The 23,434-nt window shown below is 38.0% G+C and overlaps 1 protein-coding gene across 2 annotated transcripts in view; it reads right to left on the reverse strand.

Annotated features, from left to right (window-relative positions):
* The window catches only part of LOC142984745 (putative fatty acyl-CoA reductase CG5065), a 74,860-nt gene that overhangs the window by 10,582 nt on the left and 40,844 nt on the right, over positions 1–23,434 (reverse strand). For both annotated transcript variants that reach the window (XM_076132503.1, XM_076132504.1), the window contains exons 2-10: positions 16,208–16,445; positions 15,554–15,670; positions 12,310–12,432; positions 11,511–11,636; positions 9,720–9,873; positions 8,944–9,045; positions 3,867–4,059; positions 3,189–3,295; positions 2,464–2,596 (exon numbers count right to left, since the gene is read on the reverse strand). In XM_076132503.1, coding sequence (XP_075988618.1) covers positions 2,464–2,596; positions 3,189–3,295; positions 3,867–4,059; positions 8,944–9,045; positions 9,720–9,873; positions 11,511–11,636; positions 12,310–12,432; positions 15,554–15,670; positions 16,208–16,327 — 1,175 coding nt within the window. In that variant the 5' untranslated portion in view covers positions 16,328–16,445. The remainder of the gene's footprint in view (positions 1–2,463; positions 2,597–3,188; positions 3,296–3,866; positions 4,060–8,943; positions 9,046–9,719; positions 9,874–11,510; positions 11,637–12,309; positions 12,433–15,553; positions 15,671–16,207; positions 16,446–23,434) is intronic.

Below are 23,434 nucleotides of genomic sequence, written 5' to 3' on the forward strand. Positions count from 1 at the left end.
CCCGGCTCTGGAATCTACAAAAAGTTACAATAGTCCCTATAGTCATATCCACAACAGGAGTAATACCAAAACAACTTCATCAGTCCATAAACACCCTCAACCTACCAACGAACACATACCATCTCATGCAAAAAGCTGCTATATTAAATACTTGCCGAATAGTGAGAAAATTTCTTCAAACCGAAACCGATCTCCCACACAACACGGTTCAGTCAAATATCCCTAACTCAACCTTATATATTTCTACTGATGTTCACTTGGCTTAGGCCCGTAGCATTGGTTTGCCCGGCAGTACGCCGAGAAAAATAAAAATCAAATACAAATAATAATAATAATATAAACTCTTTATTGTCCACAATAAAAATACATTAAATAAAAATAGAGAAACCTTAAATATAAATAAGATACTGATGAACAATCGGCGGCCTTATCGCACAAGGCAATCTCTTCCAGGCAACCATGGGATGGAGAGAGAAGTGTAGATGTAGAAAAGGGTAGAATTGTGTACAAGTAACATAAACTAAATACATGAGTAACATAAATAAAGGCAGGTCATAAAAACATACACTGATTATTACATAAATAGAGAATTTATAGAAATTGTATAAATAAAATAGACATAATATATAAATAAATACATATATATATATATATATATATAAATATATATTTATATTCATACAGAGATAGCAAGAGGAGTTTAGACAGTCATTGGAAAAGAAAAAAGTTACAAGGAGGTATTCAAGGCAAGGTGTTTTGCAGTGATAGATAGTGCTCCTTAACCCGATTTTTGAAAATTGGCAAGCTTTGCACTTGCCTAATGGATAGCGGCAGCGCATTCCATAACCGCACAGCTTGCACAGTAAACGAGTGGTCTAAAAACTTACTGGAGTGCACAGGCATCTTAAGTCTCAAGTTTTCTGATGATCGTAAAAACCTTGAATGCGTGTCATGTAGAAAAACAAAACGTTGTTTGAGATAGAAGGGAGTCGAGGGATTAAACAAGATATTGTACAGAAGATAGAGAATGTGAGCATTCCGGCGTGAACGTATAGGTAACCACTTGAGCTTGTTTCGATACTCGGAGACATGGTCATATTTGCGTAATCCAAATATGAACCTGATAAAGAAGTTTTGAAGGCGCTCAAGCTTATTAAGTTGGTTCTCGGTTAAATCGGGATAGCTGACATCGGCATAATCAAGAATGGGGAAGAGAAGGGATTGTACAAGCGCAATTTTAGTGTTGATGGGGAGATAATTGCGTAGCCTGCGCAAGGACCCCGCCGAAGAAAATGTTTTACGGCTGAGTTCCAGGAGTTGAGGACTCCAGGACAAAGTCTTATCAAACCATAGCCCCAGGTTTTTGATTTTGTCACCAAAAGGGATGGCAGTGCCATCAAAGATCACGTTGGGTACTAGTGACCAATCCACTCTCGAGATCATCCTGGGGCTACCGATGGTAATGGCTTGAGTTTTGTTAGGATTGACGTCAAGTCCATACATTCTACTCCATTCACAAATGCGAACCAGATCGCTATTAATTGTTTCCACAGCTTCCGTCAACCTGTCCGGGGGAGCACAATAATAAATTTGTAAGTCATCTGCATAGAGGTGGTAGGAAGAAGTTATGTTATTGGAAATTGTATTGATAAAAACAGCGAAAAGTAAAGGAGATAAAACGCCGCCCTGCGGTACGCCAGCGGATAATGCACTCCATTCAGAGACATTGTTTTCAATGTTAATACGTTGCCGGCGCCCATACAGGTAACTACGAAACCAGTCAACCACCGATGGAGATATGTTAAGAGAACACAATATACCCAGTAGAACATCGAAATCTACACAATTATATTTGCCCCGGATGGGACTGGAATCCGAATATTTGAAACCAACAAATTGTGTAGCAGTTTGTATATAATGGCCAAGTATGTGCACCCTACATAGATGCTCTCGATTCCATCACTCTCATAACCCGGCCGGATGTTTCTGACATAACCAAAAAAAGGTCAAGCGAAGGACCGACGATTTTAAGTGCTCTTTGATGCTTCAAGTGTTCAAGTGGAAGTCAAGCAACCACAACTTCTTGAATCCAGGAAATCACTGAGATTTTTTCAACAGAAAAAGTCAGGACTAACATTATAGGTGACCCGAAATTGGGACCCGGAAACTTGCGCGGTAACTATAAACTTAAAACCTTTTCTTAGAGTAGGAGAAAACACTAAATAACTTAGACTTTTTCCTATGTCCAAATGTGGAATTGATCACCTTTGAACAGCAGTTCATCGAAAGACGTTGACTATAAAGACTTTGACTATAGACGTCGGCTATACTCGACAAATCAGAAAGTGTTCAAGAGGCTTTCGTCGCTTACAAATGTCGACAAAAATATAGTGTCGTGAGCACGTTCTGATTTGTCAAGTATAGCCGACCGTGTCGGTCAAAGGGTTAATGGTTGATACTCACATGGGTTTCTTCCCAGTGGCGGTGGCGACGAGGTCCATGACGGCGGCGGGCGCGCGGTGCTGCAGCAGCGACAGCGTGCCGTGCTTCAGACGGTTGCTGGTGATGTCTCCGCCGGGGTACCACACCACCTCGCCTAGAGGAGGTACCGATTAGTTTTGACATTTGTAAGGACAATGCGTTTCAAAAATGTTTTTTAAAAACTCTTAATTATATGCTCCAAGGGAGGGTTCAAGTTATGCAGACGGTCGTAAAAATATGGAGAATGGACGCAATTCAGCAAGTGTGGTCACGTACCGGTAAAAATTCACGGCAGTAGTGGAGTCGCAATAACACTCAAATGTATAACACCGCCCAAACGAATTTAGATTAATTTAAAACAACCTTTTTGATAGTTGACAAAAAGGCTTTAGAGACATCCCTTTAGAATATTCATGGGATTGATGGCGCATCAAAAAAGAAACATTAGGAAAATTCTTTCCTTTGTTGTTTCACGCGCGAAAGAGCGTGTGTGTAAAGCCACCTATTGACCGGTGCATAATACAATACGGGAATTAACGCGAACGCGCATTTTACGTTAAAATGCGTGTTAATTTCCGTATTCTATTATAGATTGAACATGCAACGCGAGAGTTTAAAGTTATGATTGACCGGTGGACAGTTAAAATAAATGGAGATGGCTATGGCTGAAGAGACAGCTTTCTTAAGATATGTATGGTAATACTGACTGAAGGGATGTTTCCGCATGTACTTGAAGCTGGTCTTGACGAAGCGCTGCCACGTGATCGGGTTCTGTTGTCCGGTGCAGCAGTTGTACACCACCACACCCTCGCCTCTGTAACATACACCAACATATTAAGAATACGACTAAAGTAATAAAAATACACTTATGTTCTTCTCATTGAATGTACATTTTGCACAGACAATAATAATAGGTAATTCATCACAACGTAAGAATGTATGTTTTTTATAATAATGAAATTACAGAAAATTTGTAACTCAAGATGCCTACCATATTCTAAGGCATATATGTACTTAAAACTCTTTCTGTTTATCTAGATTTCGCCCACACTGATATATTTGAAGGTGTATGATAGTCACCCATGTTTTGACATTAACTTCAAGTTGATACCTCCCACGCAAGTGGTCGCAGTTTCGAACCCGTGGCAACACACCAATGACTTTTCGAAATGATGTGTGTATTAGAAATCATAATCACATGCTCCTGGTGAAGAAAAACATCGTGAGGAAACCTTGCATGCCTAAAATTTGTTTAATACATTTATTGAGGGCATGCAAAGCCAAATTGGCCAGCGTGGTAGACTGAAGGCCTAACCCCTCCCCTTCGTTTGGGAGCAGACCCTTGCCCAGCAGTGTGACATTAATGGGTTAAATTTAAGACTTACCGTCTCAAATGCGTCCGCCACGCGCACACGATCATTAGATTGATGACTGTGTCCACGGGCACCAGGTCCGCCACCTTGGTGCCGTTGCCCAGCATGGTCCGGAAGATGCCCTTGCCCACCGCCGCGATGATGCCGTTGGGCCCGTTCCAGTTGTCCACCCAACCTTTCACCGGCTCTCGAAGGGATGAGAGCACTGGAAAAAAGAAAAAATGGATTTTGAGTACATTTTATGGTACTACAGGAAACCCTTTTGAAGGCTTTCAAGGATAGATTTTCTTTTCATCAACATTGTTTCAGCAGTGATTTGAATTGACGTTTAGTCTATATCACTGACTGTTGGCAGCTCCTCGCATGATCAATTATTGTATCAACCACATTGTAAAACTTTTGGCGATTGAAAAGAGTGGCCGTGAGTTTCTTGCTAGCTCTTCTCATAGGGCTCTACCCCCTTTCCGAGCTAGTGGTAGATTCAGTAATTGTAACGACTATCATAAGTGTAGACCTAAATGAATAAATGTATATAAATATAATAAACTTTGTGGTCAAAGCTTAAACAATTTCGACGGCCGCCTAAAGACGTGTCTTAACGACTGTTATCAGTTTTAACTTAATAGATAACAATAGCTCAGCACTCAGCTTAAATATCATTATGTATCCATACTATCCATCTATGTAATGTCCGCGCTAACGTTGCTTAACTCATTCATTGCTCATTGAGTGCAACTAAACGCGAACTTTGTCAATAAAATCGTATTTTTTCCTGTTTCAAGCATGTAACATACCTATTAAGTATCGTTGCACCTATATATCCGGTAGATATCATTGATAAGGGACTGATAAGGGTCTGATAACTGATAACTAACACTTATCAATAGGCATACGTAATAAACAGTTAATTATTTCACACGATTATTTGAAATATGTCGTTATATCACATTTTTCAAGGCTGTCTAGTGATATAAAATATATTGGTTGAGATATGCATGTATTTCATCAAAAATATTAGCCCTCTTTACACACTCTCTATCGCGCATGAAACAACAATCGCTCGTGAAAGAGCGCGCGTGTAAGGGGAAAGGAAAGACCACGCGCCGCGGTCATCTGTCAAGTCCGCGAAGAAAATCGCTCTCTCAGATCGCGCTGCTTTCCCGCGCGTAATCCTGTACGCTCCTAAGAACGTGCGATAGAGTGTGTGTATTGAGATATATCATAGATCTAACATATTATTATAACTCCCTACCTAATAATCGGTACATACAGTAGATATGGGCAATGGTTAATGAAACACTCCCGCATTTCGCCATTAACAATGTTAGTCCCATGTAATAGGGAGCTTGCTATATACCGAACACGATACTTGCTATATATCCGGACACCATAGCACTTTGTCCGACCTGGAAATCGAACCCAGAACCTCCCGTTTAGTAGTCTTATACACTCCCGACCGCGCCACAGAGGCAGTCGGTAATAGCAAACGTTATCTATACTAATATAATAAAGCTGAAGTTTGTTTGTTTGTTTGATTGTTTGTTTGTTTGATTGTTTGATTGTTTGTTTGTTTGTTTGTTTGTTTGTTTGAACGCGCTAATCAGTGTTAGATAGCCCATTTATTGAGGAATATAAAATCACGCTACGGTCATTAGGAGCGGAGTAGCAACGAAAAATGTTACAAAAACGGGGAAAATTTTGACCCATTCTCTTAGGTGACGCAAGCGAAGTTGCGCGAGTCAGCTAGTTTTTAGATATACATACTAATAATATTGTTATTGGAAATGACAACCACTTCAATTAATGCAGGTGGTGATTCAAACCGTGATAAATATATTTCTAATCGAATTACTTGTAAAATGACGTGCCGTATAACGTCATTAATCACTGATCTAATCGGTACTAACGATTAAAGTTCTCGTGATAAAATGATTGATAATTCGTGGAATTGACGAAACTATTATTTGAAGGGGAACTTTTGACGGCTTACGTCCTTTTTTTCAACCATCGCTCTCCCACTGTTGGGCAAAGGTCTCGTCCCGAGGGAGGGGTTAGGCCTTGAGGAACGCTGGCCAGTCGGCCAACGTAGGCCCTCAATAAATGTTTTAAACAAATTTTAGGCATGAAAGGTTTCATCACGATGTTTTGCCGTTAGAACAAGTTTGACTACCTCCGCTTCCATTGCGTCGGGAGGTCGTGGGTTCGATTCCCACACGGGACAATTATTTGTGCGATCCACAAATAATTGGTACGGGTCTGCTCGTTGTTTGTATGTTTGTAAAAATTCCCGCGACACAAACACAATTCTTAGTCGGGGAGTTGTCTCTTTAAAAATTTAATCAAGGAAAAATTCATATGTGTAAATATTTTTACAAAATTTTGATTTTATCATTAAAATCAAAATATTTTTTTAGGTGCAGCTATATTCATATCGCAAAAGAACCGATTATTACTGCATTATCCTTTTGGTCACAGTTTTAAATCGAATATGTATGTCACGATGTTATCATAGTATTATTCCTTATCGTCGATAAATAATGATAAATGGTTTTAACGTGAGCCTGTAGTTTTAGTCATATTACATAATATTTTTATAAACCTTTGGACATGGATATTTGGACGAGAGGTAAAACTCATACAAACAAAATATCACGCCTGTTATGAGGCACCCATAGCCAGTTGTGCTCACCGGTCGGTAAACGATCTATGGGTTAAGCAACCGTTGGCGCGGTCATTCCATAGATGGGTGACCGCATAGTGGTATTTGAACTGGGTGTCTCCGTGCTTCGGAGGGCACGTAAAAAGTCGGTCCCGGCTGTTATCTACTAAGGTAACAGTCGTTAAGCCATGTCAAAGGCCTTCGGGCGGCTTGAACAACTTTGACACTAGGTTGACCACTAACCATACGATAAGAAGAAGACGCCTGTTATACCCGAAGGTGTAGGCAGAGGTGTATGAAATACACACACGTTTCGCCATTAACAATGTTAGTCCCATGTAATAGGGGGCGAGTCTATTGCCATATACCGAGCATGTTACCAAACTCCAAGCTACTATTGAGAGTAATCAAATGTAAGTAAGGAAAGAACCAATAGCACTGTGTTCAACCCGAGAATCGAATCCGGGACTTTATGGTTAGTAGTTCGATACACTATCGACCGCGCCAAAGAGGCTGTCATCCCATGTCATTTAAAATACCATACTATCCTACTAATATTATAAATGCGAAAATTTGTGAGTATGTATGTATGTATGGATGTTTGTTACTCTTTCACGCAAATACTAATGAACCGATTACGATGAAATTTGGTATGTAGGTAGCTGAAAATCTAGAATAACACATAGGCTACTTTTTATCTCGGAGTTCCCGAGGGATCGGGATTTAGACGGGTTTCCACGCGGACGAAATCGCGGGCGGCCTTAAGTGTATAATAATTTTAGGAATGCAAGTGTCTCTGATTGTATCGCGACTTCAATTGGCTCGACCAATTAAGCTGTAATTTAGCACTGCGATAGATTGTACGAGGAAAAGCATATGTCACGATTTAATTTTGAATTTTGTTTTCATTTCCCGAAATAACTAAGGATAACGATACTTTAATTAAAAAAGAATAGTATCATACGATGATACGGTAATTAACGAGAACATGCATCATCAAGCATTTCTAAGTAAAATGCATGTTATTTCCCGTATCTATACTTATAATCTAAATGTGATAGTTTTGATATTTAGTAACTTAATTACTCCAAAACTACTGAACGGAGTTTGATGCAGCTTTATATATTAAAACAACACATAAGCGATGTAAATCCCAGTTTTTGGCCGTGGTTTTGTCCATGAAATAACATAAACCATAATATGAAGAGTTTGTTTGTTATAACGCGCTAATCACATCGCGCTATCTAAAAAAATATAATTATGTATTTGTGTTGAATACGCCTTGCAGGAGAAAAGGAGGATTGGAAGAAAACGGGGGAGGCCTTTGCCCAGCAGTGGGACAATATAGAATTTGTGTTGAGTAGACCATTTACTGAGAAAGGCTACCGGCTAACATCAAGCTATGACTAACAGTAGAGGAGCAGAACTAAAACCCATGTGGACAACGTCGCGGGCGTTGTTTATGATAAACCCCTATAAAATTACCTTATCTATACTAATATCATAAAGCTGAAGAGTTTGTTTGTTTGATTGTTTGTTTGAACGCGCTAATCTCAGGAACTACTGGTCCGATTTGAAAAATTCTTTCAGTGTTAGATAGTCCATTTATCGAGGAAGGTTATAGGCTATATATCATCACGCTACGACCAATAGGAGCAGAGTACCAGTGAAAAATGATACAAAAACGGGGAAAAAATTTATGTGACGCAAGCGAAGTTGCGCGGGTCAGCTAGTTTATAATTTACAGATGATAGATTAGACGATATAATACAATTCGGTCGCGTGCGTTTTTGATAAAGATCTAAGAAATACGTCAATATACATATTAATTTGATAAGATATATCAAAAGAAACGTTTTTGTTATAGATTGATATAGTACTATTTGACGTATACTTACTTATAAGGATAAAATAACTGAATGATTTATTGTCATGGTGGCCAGTTTTATTGAAACTGATCACCTATGTAAATTTATTTTAAAATGACTAAATAGCTATTTGACAAACAATGTGCTGCTGGTTTATTTAAAATAAATCCACGGCGGCCAGTTTTATTAAAACTAGCCTTAACTTCTGTCTTAAAAAAAAATGTCCTACTAATATTATAAATGCGAAAGTTTGTGAGTGTAATACGATGTTTGTTACTCTTTCACGTAAATACTACTTAACTGCTAAGGATGAAATTTGATATAAATGTAGTTGAAGACCCGGAATAACACACAGGCTACTTTATATCCCGGAATTCCCGAGGGATCGGAATATACACGGGAAGGGTTTCCACGCGGACGAAGTCGCGGCCTCTAGTACTTCATATTTTAGAAATTGTTTTTGTCTAACCCTGGATCCAAACCCGCAACCTTAGCGCAGCTGTCAACAACACAGTCTTACTTGTCTACAACTAGGAGTAAATGACGTCACTCAGTCACTCACCAATGGAAGGCCGTACTATAGAAACGGGGAGGTTCCCGCACTCCTTTATAAGCATGTCTTCTGCCAGCGCCTTTGTGAACGTGTACGTGTTGGGCCTGTCACCTGAAAAATATAACAACAAAGTTATTAATGAACCATTTTTTTAGCAGGATATATTATGTCGTGAACTAACTAATAGTTACCAAAAGAATTTTGGGGAGTAATTTGCTAAAAAATTAATAGTTAGGCTTGCTACCCGTATATTCTGTTCGGCACATTCGGTTCGGCAACATTTACCGAAGAATAAAACCTGCATCTGCCTCCATCTGCCTCCATCTACATGCCGATCGAGTTAGACCGATTGATGCCGAACCGAATATAATAATAATGTGTAGCAAACCGTAGGGTTTAATTTTGCATTTTAGATTATACCATAAAGCTAAGATTTAAAATCATGCTTGGTTCAGGAGTGTGATTAATAGACTGAGTGACAGCTGTGGATAGGATTCCAACGGAAAGGCGGAGCTGGTCACCATTCACCGGTAATACTTGGGACAGTCCCAGGTGTAATAAAATCCATTAATCCAAAACGAGAAACTCTCTAATGGCTACACACAGTGCTGGCGGGTTACACGACTTGCCGGCGTCATTTGTTTCTAGCATTCGAACGGTATTGCTGGGTATTGCTAGCCCGCGCGGCTTGTGTGTAGCAGCCATAACTCCCGAAATTAAAATGTTGAATTTGTCATTTATATAACATGGCTAGAGTTTTTGCTCAATTGTACTATTGCACGTACCGACTAAATCCGGCGTGATTCTATCGACCAGGTCATCAGGCAGGGTCTGCACGAGGGTGACCACGTGCTCGGGGTGCGCGGGCGGCGCGTACACCGTCTCCTCGACGCGTTCCCGCTCACAGTTGCAGTACGCGGTCGATACGTGGACTAACGCCTGAAAGTGACAAGAAGATGTTTAAAAAACATTGTATTTTGGTTGAAATAAAAACGAAAATTTGTCACAAGCAGTTTAGGATCCAGTTTTTAGGGACTAGTGGTAAATATTATATAGTATAATATAATTCTCGCGACACAGTTTTCGTTGCCATACTCCTCCGAAACGGCTTGATCGATTCTAATGAAATTTTGTGAGCATATTGAGTAACATCTATTTTTCATACCCCTAAGTGACATTTTTTTTATTCATATGGCAAAATAACGTTTGCCGGGTCAGCTAGTATAGTATAATATATAGACCTGCGCCATATTTAATGATAGCGACTCTATGTTTGTTGCCTGGCGTGAGCTCTTTGATGGCTAGCAAAGCCAATATTATGTTTTGAACAGATAACTGCAGTCGGAACTGGCAGGCTGTCTGTTCGTTAAATACATAGAATAAGTCCCAAAAATGTTGGCGATAGCCTTCTCTTCTTTCTGAATGTAGCTGATGGAAACAGTAGCTGTGAATCTCTTGCTAGTCTAAATTCTTAACCTAAAATAATTAATTTCTAATTTTAACAACATGTAATAAATAAGATAGTACCTACCTCTTACTCCCCATAAAAACTAGATTTAAGGTTTAGGACAGCCAATACAAAACTTTAATCATTGCATTGTTTATTTAAATATTTACTATGAAAAAAATTACTAAAGCCCTTCTCCCATTACGATACGCCCGCGCGACTCTAGTCTCGGAGACTAGTCGCCACGAAGTATCTCACATACATTTGTATGGAGACTACCAGTATCGTAATGTGAGAGTCTCCATACAAATGTATGTGAGATACTTCGTGGCGACTAGTCTCCGAGACTAGAGTCGCGCGGGCGTATCGTAATGGGAGAAGGGCTTTATTGTAGTCGTAGTTAAACAGTGCTAATTTGATAGACAGTAGCAGTTAGGTAGTACAACTCATCTAGAAAGCCCAATTCCATGTTTATACGCTCACAGCTCGTGCGAATCAAATCGGCCATGTAATGGTCAATTTGACAAGCAGCAGGTGGCTGACAAAAAACGCACGATTTTTTTGTCGCACGACTTTTTGTCGCACGACTGTAGACCGCGTGCTGTGACCGAGAATCGTGAAACTGATTACTGAGACACCGCTAACTATGTTTTGTAGTTTTTTTCAAAAAAGAGTGGGTATGCCGTTTAGATGCTGTAAAAAACGATACTTAACTTGAGTGCCTCTGTGGTTTTGTAGTGTAAGTGACTGATGAGTACAAGGTTTCGGGTTTGTTTCCCAGATGGGGCAAGGTGCTTGAGTTTTAATTTTTTTTAATAGAATTTTCTTAACAGTAGTCCGGAGTTTGGTAACGTGCCCGGTTCATTGCAATAGAACCGCTCCCTGTTATATGGGTCTGACCACACTAATGACGAAACATACATACAAATATGATAGGCGTTTCACGAAACAAACTGTCATTTAGTGTCGGGACCTTTTAAAAAATATTTTATATGACAAGAATTGCTTTCTTCGCCGTAGTTGATCAAGGATCTGTCCCATTTATCCAAGCGGAGTTTTCGCAATTCCTTTGGCACAGTTTTCCTTTGTTTCAGTAAGCATGTATCCTGACACAGGGTAAAGGACTGACCTCAAGGTTCAGCATGCGATGGCACAGCTGCACCAGCTGCTGCGTGCCCAGCATGTTGATGGTGACGGACAGCTTCAGTTTCTCGTCGAACTTCACCGTCGCCGCGGAATGGAATACCACTGACACCTGGACAAAAACAAGTACATAAATACACAATTTATTACTGTCCCACTGCTGGGCAAGTGTCTACTTTCCAATATGAGTGAGGGGTGAGGCCTTGAGTCCACCAAATTCGGGTTGGGGACTTTGCATATCTTCAAGAACTGTTCCAAAGAACTCTCAGGCATGCAAGGTTGCATCATAATGTTTTCCTTCACCGTTGGAACAAGTGATAATAATTATTTCTAATACACACATAACTTCAAAAAGTCATTAGTGGGTTGCCTCGGGTTCGAACCGTCGACCACTTGAGTGTGTGCGTTACTTTGTTTGTATTATCGAAGTGTGTACACAAAGAAGATAGCCTCTCATAGTCATAGTCTCATAGATGGGAAACGACCCGACCAGCAAAAGTCAGGCGCCGAAGCGACGTCTTTACTCAATTAAACTCCAAGAATTTTTCAGCTAAATATTAGGTCGGGGAAAAAGTCTTTTCGCATTATAGTAGGTATAAACTTGTAATAAAATCACTACACAAAAAAGCTTGATAATTGGGTACCTCACGAGCTCACTGAAAGAAACCTAATGAACCGTGTACTCATTTGTGATTCTTGAAGCCAAAAAGATTTTATTACAAGTTCATACATACTATAATGCGAAAAGGCTTTTTCTCCGACCTAATACTATGATAGACTCTTACCTTCTGACATAGCATGGTCTGATCTGCGGTGCTGATGCCCAGCTCTGGCTCGGTGATGTCCCCCACTATTGGGACTATCTTGTTCAACGCCTGGGGACTCTCTCTCCGTAGGGTTTCGAATAACTGTATAGACAAACAGACAAATATAATTTTTATTATAAGTCGCTATATGAAACAATTATTTGTGCGATCCACAAATAGTTGTTTCGGGTCTGGTTGTGCTTTGTAAAAACTATAAAGTTTATAAACTTGCTTTATTGGTGATCGACTGTACTGCCGATATTAAGGTGCTAGGTTCGATTACCGCATTGGTAAAAATGTCATTAGTAAAGTCGACAGTAAAGTCACAGTCACAGGTTTTCTTAGCAGCTCATATAAAAAAAAATACAAGAAATTTTAAATAATAAATCGGTCCGTATTTGCTAACGTGCCCTGCAAAATATAAATGTGTTTAAACCATTACCCCTGCTTACGCTTTTGAGTATAACAGTCGTGATGCTATAAAAAAACAGCATAATAGTTGTCAAACACACATCACAAAGACGAATTTAATTACCTTATTATCAAAAATAAAGAAAACTCAAATTTAATTAATATCCAAAGTCCAAAATACACTAGACAAGCATCGAACCTAATCCCTATTCAATGCACACGATCAATAACAGATTCATAAACAAAATGCCATTAATTTGATACAATGAAATAATACCAATAGGTTTCTATTACCATACTATTACGACGCATGAATAAAAGATAACGAAATGTATGTATAGTGTTACAACTTTGTAGAGAGACTTCTTCTTCTTATCGTATGGTTAGTGGTCAACCTAGTGTCAAAGTTGTTCAAGCCGCCCGAAGGCCTTTGACATGGCTTAACGACTGTTATCGTAGTAGATAACAACCGGGACCGACTTTTAACGTGCCCTCCGAAGCACGGAGACGCCCAGTTCAAATACCACTATGCGGTCACCCATCTATGGAATGACCGCGCCAAGGGTTGCTTAACCCACAGATCGTTTACCGACCGGTGAGCGCAACTGGCTATGGACTTGTGTATAAGCTTTGCAATTTCAGAACATAAGCTTCAGGCTTGTACAGCTGACAGTGGCCTGTTTGATAGAGCTACTATTTTGGATAAAGACGTTACATTTTTTAAATATATTTATACTAATTTTATAGAATTTTAGAGCTTGTTCTTTTTTTAAAAGGAGGAGCTCGTGGCTTAGTTAACAACAGCCGCGCGGATCGATCCCTGAGGTTAAGCTACGCTTGCCAAGGGTGTTCTGCGGATTAGATACCATCTTATACATATCGAGTTCCTCCGTGTTTCGGAAGGCACGTTTAAGATCTTTGACAGTCGGTAACAGTACTCCGTAGCTTGAAAGTCTGACAATCAGTCTTACCGGTATCGAGTTATAACCCAGGTAACTAGGTTGTGGAGATCCGAAAGGCAGTCGCTCCATGTAAAATACTGATATTCAGCGGCATCCGGTGAGACTGGAAGCCGTTTCCAAAATAGTTGACAAGCTAGGCTGATTTAATCAAGATGAATCTTGCATGCCAATACTCTATACTAAGTTGTCAGACTATATGTATGTATGTATGTATGTATGTAATGATATGTACATACATTCTAATAAAACACTTTTGCTTAACATTCATTGAAACACGCGAGTCTAGGATTTTCTCCTCACGTCTGAAGAAAATTAATTTTAATTTCACGCTTGTAGCGCTTCGACTGTGTAGATAGTAGTGTATAATACAGGCTCAAGTAGTCTTAGGTTTCATTCCCGGGTTGAGTAAAGAGCTATTGGTCTTTTTAAAATTTATATAAGGTAAGCTTTACAGTGATTTGAGGTCTTTTTTAACCCCGGACACAAAATGAGGGTGTTATAAGTTTGAGATGTAAAATATTTAAGTACCCCTGTAACATATTTTGTACCCATATTTGCAAAATAAAACATTATCTTATCTTGACGTGTCTGTCTGTCTGTCTGTCTGTCTGTCTGTCTGTCTGTGGCATCATTACTCCCGAACGGATGCAGTGATTTCAATTTAGCTTTTTTTGTATTATTATTGTATTATATAAGCTTTTGCCCGTTACTTCGTTCACGAGAAAAGATTTCTGGGATAAAAAGTATCCTATGTGTTAATCTAGGTTATGAACTATCTGTGTACTAAATTTCATCAAAATTCGTCCTGTAGTTTTGGTGTGATGGAATAATAAATATTCATCTGAACTTTGCATTTGTAATATCAATAAAATATTTCTCAAAAGTAGTCCAGAGTTTGGTAACTTGCCCGGTATATGGCAATAGGCTCGCCCCCTATTACATGGGACTAACATTGTTAATGGCGAAACGTGGATGTATTACATACACCTCTGCTCACACCTTCGGGTATAACAGGCGTGATATTATACATGTATTTCTGTCATTTAGACGTCAAATGCATTGTAAATTGTATTGCGTGAATACGCACTTTAAAACAAGGTAAATTTAATCCACACGAGGTTGATAATTATAACAGAAACATTGATAATAATAATGAAATAAGGATAATACAATATAAATAACTTGGTAGAGGAAATTCTGTTGCAATTTAGTATTACTAGGTATTACGATACAATGGGCATTGACATTGAGCACGATAGTTTATTAAAAGACCTGCAAAAATTGCGCAAACAGTTTGCACAATCAAATTGATCATCACTTTGCAAATTATATCTTATCCTATCCTACTAACATTATAAATGCGTAAGTTTGTGAAAATGTATGTATGGATGTTTGTTACTCTTTCACGCAAATACTACTGAATCGATTACGATGAAATTTGGTATGTAGGTAGCTGAAGGCCTAGAATAACACATAGGCCTTTTATTCCGGAGTTCCCAAAGGATCGGGATTTACACGGAAAGGATTTCCATGCGGACGAAGTCGCTGGCGGCCTCTAGTTGTTCATAAAATGCACGTGTAAATCACAATCACAATAAATCATCTTTTATGAAAAATGCGCGTGAGCACTTACGTTGCTGCTGGATTGTGGTTTCACTGCTCATTGTAACTGATAAATAAAATCACGCAATTTTGTTGAACACTTTTTCGCAAATTTCCGAACTAAATCAGGTGGAATTTTGAACTTAATATGTGAAATAAATACAGTTGCTTTCATATTTTGCCACCTTATCAATCGGTTAGGCTATCCGAAACTTATCTACAAGTGAAAAACTATAAGATAAACTTACAGGTGACTGTGTGAGCTCAGTGAGACGAGAAGCGACATCCTGACCACGTTTCGGCCTCATCAACAAATAGATCTTCTTAATTTTTGGACAACTTCTTAACAGCTTTTCGACCAAAACCTGAAAGGAAACAAACATTAGCATTTTATTTAAAAATCTTTTGAAATTAATTGCAGTTTAGGTTGCGCAGTGAGTTTCTCGCAGTTTTTTCTCACGAGTAACAACTATTCCGAAACGGTGGTAGATTAAAAATATTTGATGATTTCACTTTAAATTTAACCCATTAATGTCCCACTGCTGGACAAGGGTCTCCTTCCGTAATGAGGGAGGGGTTAGGACTTGAGAAGACTACGCTAACGCCAACGCCAAGTACGGGAGTACCAAGTTGGGGACTTCGCATATCTTCAAGAACATTCAGGGATGCAAGGTTGCATCACGATGTTTTCCTTCACCGTTGGAACAAATGATAATTATTTCTAATACACACACAACTCCGAAAAGTCATTGGTGTGTTGCCTCGGGTTCGAACCATCGACCACTCGCGTGGGAGATACCAGCTTATACCACTCGGCTATCACAGCTCTTATTAGTTTGAAGCAACTTTTCAAATAGGTTCCATAATTAGTTTTAAGTAATGTTTTAAAAGGTTTCACTCACCTTGCCCATAAAACCAGTACCACCGGTAACAAAAACGGTCTTGTCGGCGTAAAACTCAGCTACTGGCACGTACTCCTGACTGCCGGGCACGTAGTGACCACCGGAGAGACAAGACGCCATCTTGTATGTATATATGTGAACGTTTAGATACAAAGAGTCGTTGACATGAAGATTTGAACGCGCTGGGTACACTCGTCAACAATCAGGGTGTAGGTTTAACATGGTTGTTTGTTTACTCCTGGGGACAAAGAGAGAGAAAATATTAATAAAGTAAATCTATACTAATATTACAAAGCTGAAGAGTTTGTTTGATTGAACGCGCTAATCTCAGGAACTACGGGTCCGATATGAAATATTCGTTCAGTGTTAGATAGTCCATTTATCGAGGAAGGTTATAGGCTATATATCATCCCGCTACAACCAATAGGAGCAGCGTACCAGTAAAAAATGTTACAAAAACGGAAAATTTTGACCCATTCTCTCATATGTGACGCAAGCGAAGTTGCGTGAGTCAGCTAGTGTACTAATTATATTGTAAACTATAATAATATGTCATAGTAGTTTTGGTGAATGATGTGTTCACCTGTCACAGGAATGAAAATATTAGGAATGCCTTTTTAAGTTACTGTGCCTTTTAACAAAATGTAATAATATGTCTACTGTTGGTGATCCAATAAATTAATAAAAAAAGGCAAAATTAAGCAAGTCTGTAACGTAGGGGTCTCCTCCCGGAATGAGGGAGGAGTTAAGCTTTAGATCATATCGTTTGCACAGTGCAGGTTGGCACTTTGAATGCCCTCGAAAACATTATAGCTTAATACATTTTTTCCTTTTTTTTGTCCTTCCGCAATACTTATCAAGTAAAATAAAGTTGTTCTACATTATTCTTCCTTAGAGTCAAGTAAGTCTGTTGGAGTCGGCTTCCAGTTTCATCGTATGCAGTTGAATATCAGTATTTTACATGGAGCGACTGACAACGATAATAACACGATATCCCTCGGTAAGACTGGTGGTCAGACTTTCAAACTTCTTACTACTAGCAACACTGTCAAAGATCTTTTAAAGTGGCAGCCGGAACCCACAATTCAACGTGCCTTCCGGAAGACGGAGGAACTCGGTTTGTATTATATGATCACCTATCCACGAAAGAGAGTTAGAGACGTGTCCGCATCGGATGTTCCTAATTAGCCACGAGCTTCTATGACCACAGAGGTAGAACGTATTCTTGTTTCTCAAACTGAGCTTCAAACCTTGTCTTTGTCAGAATTTTAAAGAATCACAAAGAATTTTATTTGAAGATTATACAAATTCGGAAGTGAATCTTCAACCTCGACGCGATTAGCGAATAACCATGATTTTTATACGAACACTATTTATTAATATTTAGAGGCCGTCTTGATACGAAGTTTTTAATTGATCGCATATTTTATATGTATCGTGATGTGTTATTATAATATTATTAGATAAGAGGTTTCATGATCGTCTTCTAAGTTAGGGGCCTGCCTAACTTATATGTGTCCCCTTACAATTATAGTGGCTAGTTAGGGGAAGAGTTCTGTGTTGTTATTACTGAAAGGTCGTTATTTGTGTCATGATTCTTGATTGTTTTTCGTTCTGGGGTGGTAGGGTTTAAAAACTTTGCACATAATCCATCCCTTAAAGTCCGAAATACTTAGATTAGTGATAACTTGTACTAAAAAAGAAAATCTACCATATTTATACAAACATATATATACCGATCCCCAATTGGCCAGCGTGGTGGACTCAAGGCCTAACCCCTTCCTCATTACGGGAGGAGACCCTTGCCCAGCAGTGGGGCATTAATAGGTTAAAATTTAATTATAAATACCGTTCGGCATCACAGGCATAAGCTATCATTAAATATTTTAAAATCAATCACAAAATCTTGGATAAATCCATACTAATATTGTAAATGCGAAAGTAACTCTGTCTGTCTGTCTGTCTGCTATTCAATCACGCCTAAACTACTGAACTAATTTGCATGAAATTTGGTATGGAGATACTTTGATACCCGAGAAAGGACATAGGCTATATATCATCACGCTACGACCAAAAGGAGCAGAGTTCCAGTAAAAAATGTTACAAAAACGGGGAAAAATTTCACCCATTCTCTCTAATTGGACGCAAGCGAAGTTGCGCGGGTCAGCTAGTACAAGCCTAAAGTACAAAAAATATGTTCGTAAATTAGAAATTCGGGTAAGGAAATGGTTGTTATCAGAGCGTTTCATGTTCTCGACATCTGATTACCGATATCTCATGTATATTTCCTATCATTGATAACGGCTGATTATGACGTGTGTAAAGTCTGTTAACCCCTTGTCAACTCTTTCATCAGCCTTTCATCAAACCTGCATAAAGTCCTACCCTCTTATTTACAAAAATATATGAAGTTTAGGCTTATAAAGTGTTTTGTTTCTTTCACTCCTTAGCGAAATGAAAAAGAGAAAACATATTATAGTAGTGTTTTATTTAAATAAGTTTATAGTGTGTTTATGAATAAGCGGGCAAGTCTAGTATTGCGGGGACTTTTACAAACATACAAAAGTAAAAAAAAACCTTATATCTTTTATTCTGTTCTACGCGAGGGAAACCACGCTCGTCCCCTATTTTATCCCTTTGGGGGTAGAATTGATCAAAATCTTTTCTTAGCGAATGCCTACGTTATAACATCTACCTGCATGCCAAATTTTAGCCCACACCGTCCAGTGGTTTGGACTGTGCGTTGATAGATCACTACCCCCGGTTTCTGAGGTACATTTAGCGGTAGTTTATCTATTCAATAGCGTTATAACTCATATAAAAAAAACGCTACAGAATAGATAAACTACAACTAAATGTACTTCATACAACTAGATGTAGTTGTAGCACCGGTCGGTAAACGATCTGTGGGTTAAGCAACCCTTGGCGCGGTCATTCTATAGATGGGTGACCGCATAGTGGTATTTGAACTGGGCGTCTCCGTGCTTCGGAGGGCACGTAAAAAGTCGGTCCCGGCTGTCGTCTACTAAGATAACAGTCGTTAAGCCATGTCAAAGGCCTCTCGGGCGGCTTGAACAACTTTGACACTAGGTTGGCCACTAACCATACGACAAACAAACAAACAAACCGTTAAATGTACCTCAGAAACCGGGGGTATGTCAGTCAGTCAGTTAGTCACCTTTGTGTTATGTATATTTAGATAATGCCAAGGATGATCCAAGTTTAAGGTAACAACCTAGGTCGTACATATCCGCTGTAGGTCACATACATAATCAACACATATATTCCTTCCTATATAGCATATATAATTGAGGCTATGTGCTAAAATAAAATCTCAAAACTATTAGGTCGGGGAAAAAGTCTTTTCGCATTATAGTATGTAGGTATGAACTTGTAATAAAGTCTCTTTGGCTTCAAGAATCACAAATGAGTACACGATTCATTAGGTTTCTTTCAGTGAGCTCGTGAGGTACCCAAATATCGAGCTTTTTTGTGTAGAGAAAAGATTTTAATTACAAGTTCATACATACTATAATGCGAAAAGACTTTTTCCCCGACCTAATTTGTTTTAGTAGTGAGGCCTGCTACACATATATTCGATTCGGCATTAATCGTTCTAGCCGGGTGGTAAACCCCAACATGAGCAGATGAACCCGATCGGCACTAGCCGAACAAGTGAGTCGAGTCGGTTTTGTCGTTTGGTAATTTTGTCGAACCGAATATGTGTAGCAGGCCTGATTGCCGAGTGGTATAAGTTGGCATCCATGCAAGTGGTCGACGGTTTGAACCCGAGGCAATACACCTATAACTTTTCCAAGTGATGTGTGTATTAGAAATAATTATCACTTGTTCCTACGGTGAATGAAAACATCGTGATGCAAGTCTTGCCTATCAAGCCATTAACAGTGTTAGTCCCATGTAATAAAGGGCGAGCCTATTGCCATATACCGGGCACGTTACCAAACTTAGAGATACTAATAACAAATATTTTAATATAAATTAGCAAAGACCAATAGCACTTTGCCCGACCCGGAAATCAAACTCAAGACTTCGTAATAAGCAATCTTATATTAGTGTATACTACTACCACCCTATATATAACAATATCTACCAATGATTTAGACTTAAACAAATCTCTATGAAAAATTTAATCCAAATCGGTCCATTAGTTTAGCCTTGAAAGCATGACAGACAAATGTACAATCACATAAAGCATTAGTATTTATGAACGTAAAAAAAATATATCATTGTTATATTTAATGTCATATTATTATAAGTTCGGTAGTTTAAGTTTAAAACTATTTCTAGAATACGAGTAAAATTAACTATAATAATTAACTGTATATAATTATCAAGAATTATATTTTTAAATTAATAAAGTTTTTGTTTTAAACCAAAATAATTAAATACGTAGTTAAAAGTACATCTATACATATAAAATGATTTGTTCTGACTGACTGATTGACTGACTGATAATCATCGCACAGCCTAAAACGTAGAAGTTAGAAAGAAAGACTCGGTAAGGAAGGATTTTTTATTAATCCACCCCTAAGGGAGTTAAATAGGGGATGGAAGTTTGTATCTTTTGGAGCTAAAAGCATAACACTCTATTTTTGGGATTTTTGTTTAAAATAAATAAACACGTATTTCAGTGTTTTTGGAAAATCATCCCTTAAGTGGTTAATTAGGGAATTAAATTTAATATGAAAGTACTTTCATTCTTTGAGCTAGAAGTATAAAACTATATATTTAGGACTTTAATTTGCTATAAATAGTTACGTATATCAGTATTTTAGAAAATCGTTTTCTAACGAGTTAAAATAGAGGATGGAAGTCAACTTTTGTTTTTCCTAACTTTTACGCGAGCGAAGCCGTGCTAGTCCACTAGTCTAAACATATATGTATTTTTATTTATGTCCAGTCGTTAGCCTCGCTAAAATTCGAGAACGTCTCGATTTGGTTAATTTTGGTCTTGAATTATTTGTGGAAGTCCAGAGAAGGTGTTAAGGTGAATAAGTTTGAAAATGTGCGGTATTTAATAAAAACAAGAAAGTGTGAGCGGAGCCGCGCGGGTCAGCTAGTAATAAATATAACAATAGCAGTGATAACCGAGTGGTTTAATCTTTCGTTTCCCACGTAAATGGTCACGAGTTAAAACCTAACACAAACATATTTTTCCAATTTATACATGCACTAGAGGCCGCCCGCGACTTCGTCCGCGTTGAAACCCTTCCCGTGTAAATCCCGATCCCTCGGGAACTCCGGGATAAAAAGTAGCCTATGTTATTCTGGGTCTTCAACTACCTATATACTAAATTTCATAGTACTTAGTTCAGTAGTATTTGCGTGAAAGAGTAACAAACATCCATACATACATACTCACAAACTTTCGCATGCATTTATAATATAGTATTATATATAAGTAGGATACATAATTTTACTTCATATGTTAGCAGGTGTAGGCATAGGTGTATAAAGTACACCTACGTTTCACCATTACCAATGTTAATCCCATGTAATAGGGGGCGAGCCTATTGCTATATACCGGTTACCAAACTCCGGGATACCATGGAGAAATTTTCAGATATTTTATTATATTCTTGTGTGTAATAGAAATAATGTACACTTGTTCTAACGGTAAAGGAAAACATCGTGATGAAACCTTGCATGCCTGAAAGTTCTTTAAACAGTTCTTTAACGCGCTGACAACAAACTCTTGGCCATACTTTTCAATCGCTTAACAGTGGATTTATAAAAGCCATTGATAGTACGAACAAAACACTACAACAAGTCTAATTAATCGCGGTTCACACAATTATTTTTTTGATTTGGGAACCGGACCAATGACCCCTGCATACAAAAGAAGCAATAAAATGACCACACAAAACTACTATATGTGTTTTGTACCTACATACATACATAAAATAACGACGTCTTCTTCCCATAGGCAGAGATCAGAGAACGTCACTTGACACGATCCTTACAAACTTCCCTTGCTTCATTCACATACATACATGTTGTCATACAGAACCGCCGGTTACGAGTAGCACCTGACCTTACTACAAGACTTTATAGTATTGCCTTACATAATATGGAAATTATTTTAATCATAAATTATATCGAAGTTTTAGCGCAGGTCACACTTTCCACGGTCACGAACTCATTGACAAAGATTACATAAATATATTTAGCAGTTTAAAAAACAACAGTAAAACGAGTTTATGTTATTTTTAGTTACAGTTAAAAGTTATTTTTAAAATTAATTGAGGTTAACTATTTAAAGGTCTCACAGCAGTATTTATTTTTAGAAAACAGTCTGGTCAGACAACTTGCGAAAGTTACACCGACAACAAGAATTTTTTGTAAGTATATTTGCTGTCACAGTTTAAAAACTACTCTATCAATTTTTATAAAACTTTGACTGCTTAAAAGCTTATATTTTAGCCTACAAATAACTATAATTTTTATTTAAATAGGTCAAGTAATTATAAAGTTACAGTCATAAACGTCCACGTGGGCGATACCCTCTGGATTACTCAATTTATTGTTGCATACAAAAAGGTAAATAAAATCTGATTGCATTTTTATAGGAGTATATCTCTGAAACTAAACAACCGATTTGAAAAATTCTTTCACTAATAAAAAGATACATTATCCCACCGTATCATACGATACTTTTTATCTCGATTATTAGTAGAAAATCGTGAGAAATCATTGAATTGAAACCAAGTAGTGAACGAGAGTAAGTTGTTAACAAGATACTACGTAAAACAAAAATGTTCTTACCAAAAATATATATAAAAAAATCCACACTTTCGCAATTAAAAGTCAGTCCACAGATTTAAAGTATACACATCAAACTTTGGTATCCCATTTTCGATATATATTTCAGGTATATTCCGAGGCGTTATATAGACATTTATATAAAAGTTTTCTATGTAATATACTTTTATTTTATCGGTTAGTTACAGACACGATCTATGTCATCATTTTGACATTTATCTTCAGACATTTTTATGTGTTTTTTTCGTTATCTATAAAGCTTACCGGTTGAACTAAAAAGGTTGGTTCGTATTACTAATAATAATTTTTGAATGACGTTTTTAAAATCATTCTCTTTCCTTAAACCTATATGCTTGTTAATGGCTGTAGAATAGCATTTCTTGTTAAAATAGAGCAGTCTTATATTGTGGTCGCACAGGTTTGAGTGCTGATTGAGACAAAACT

The sequence above is a fragment of the Anticarsia gemmatalis genome, chromosome 28, assembly GCF_050436995.1.
Source record: "Anticarsia gemmatalis isolate Benzon Research Colony breed Stoneville strain chromosome 28, ilAntGemm2 primary, whole genome shotgun sequence".
Taxonomy (NCBI): Eukaryota; Metazoa; Arthropoda; class Insecta; order Lepidoptera; family Erebidae; genus Anticarsia; species Anticarsia gemmatalis.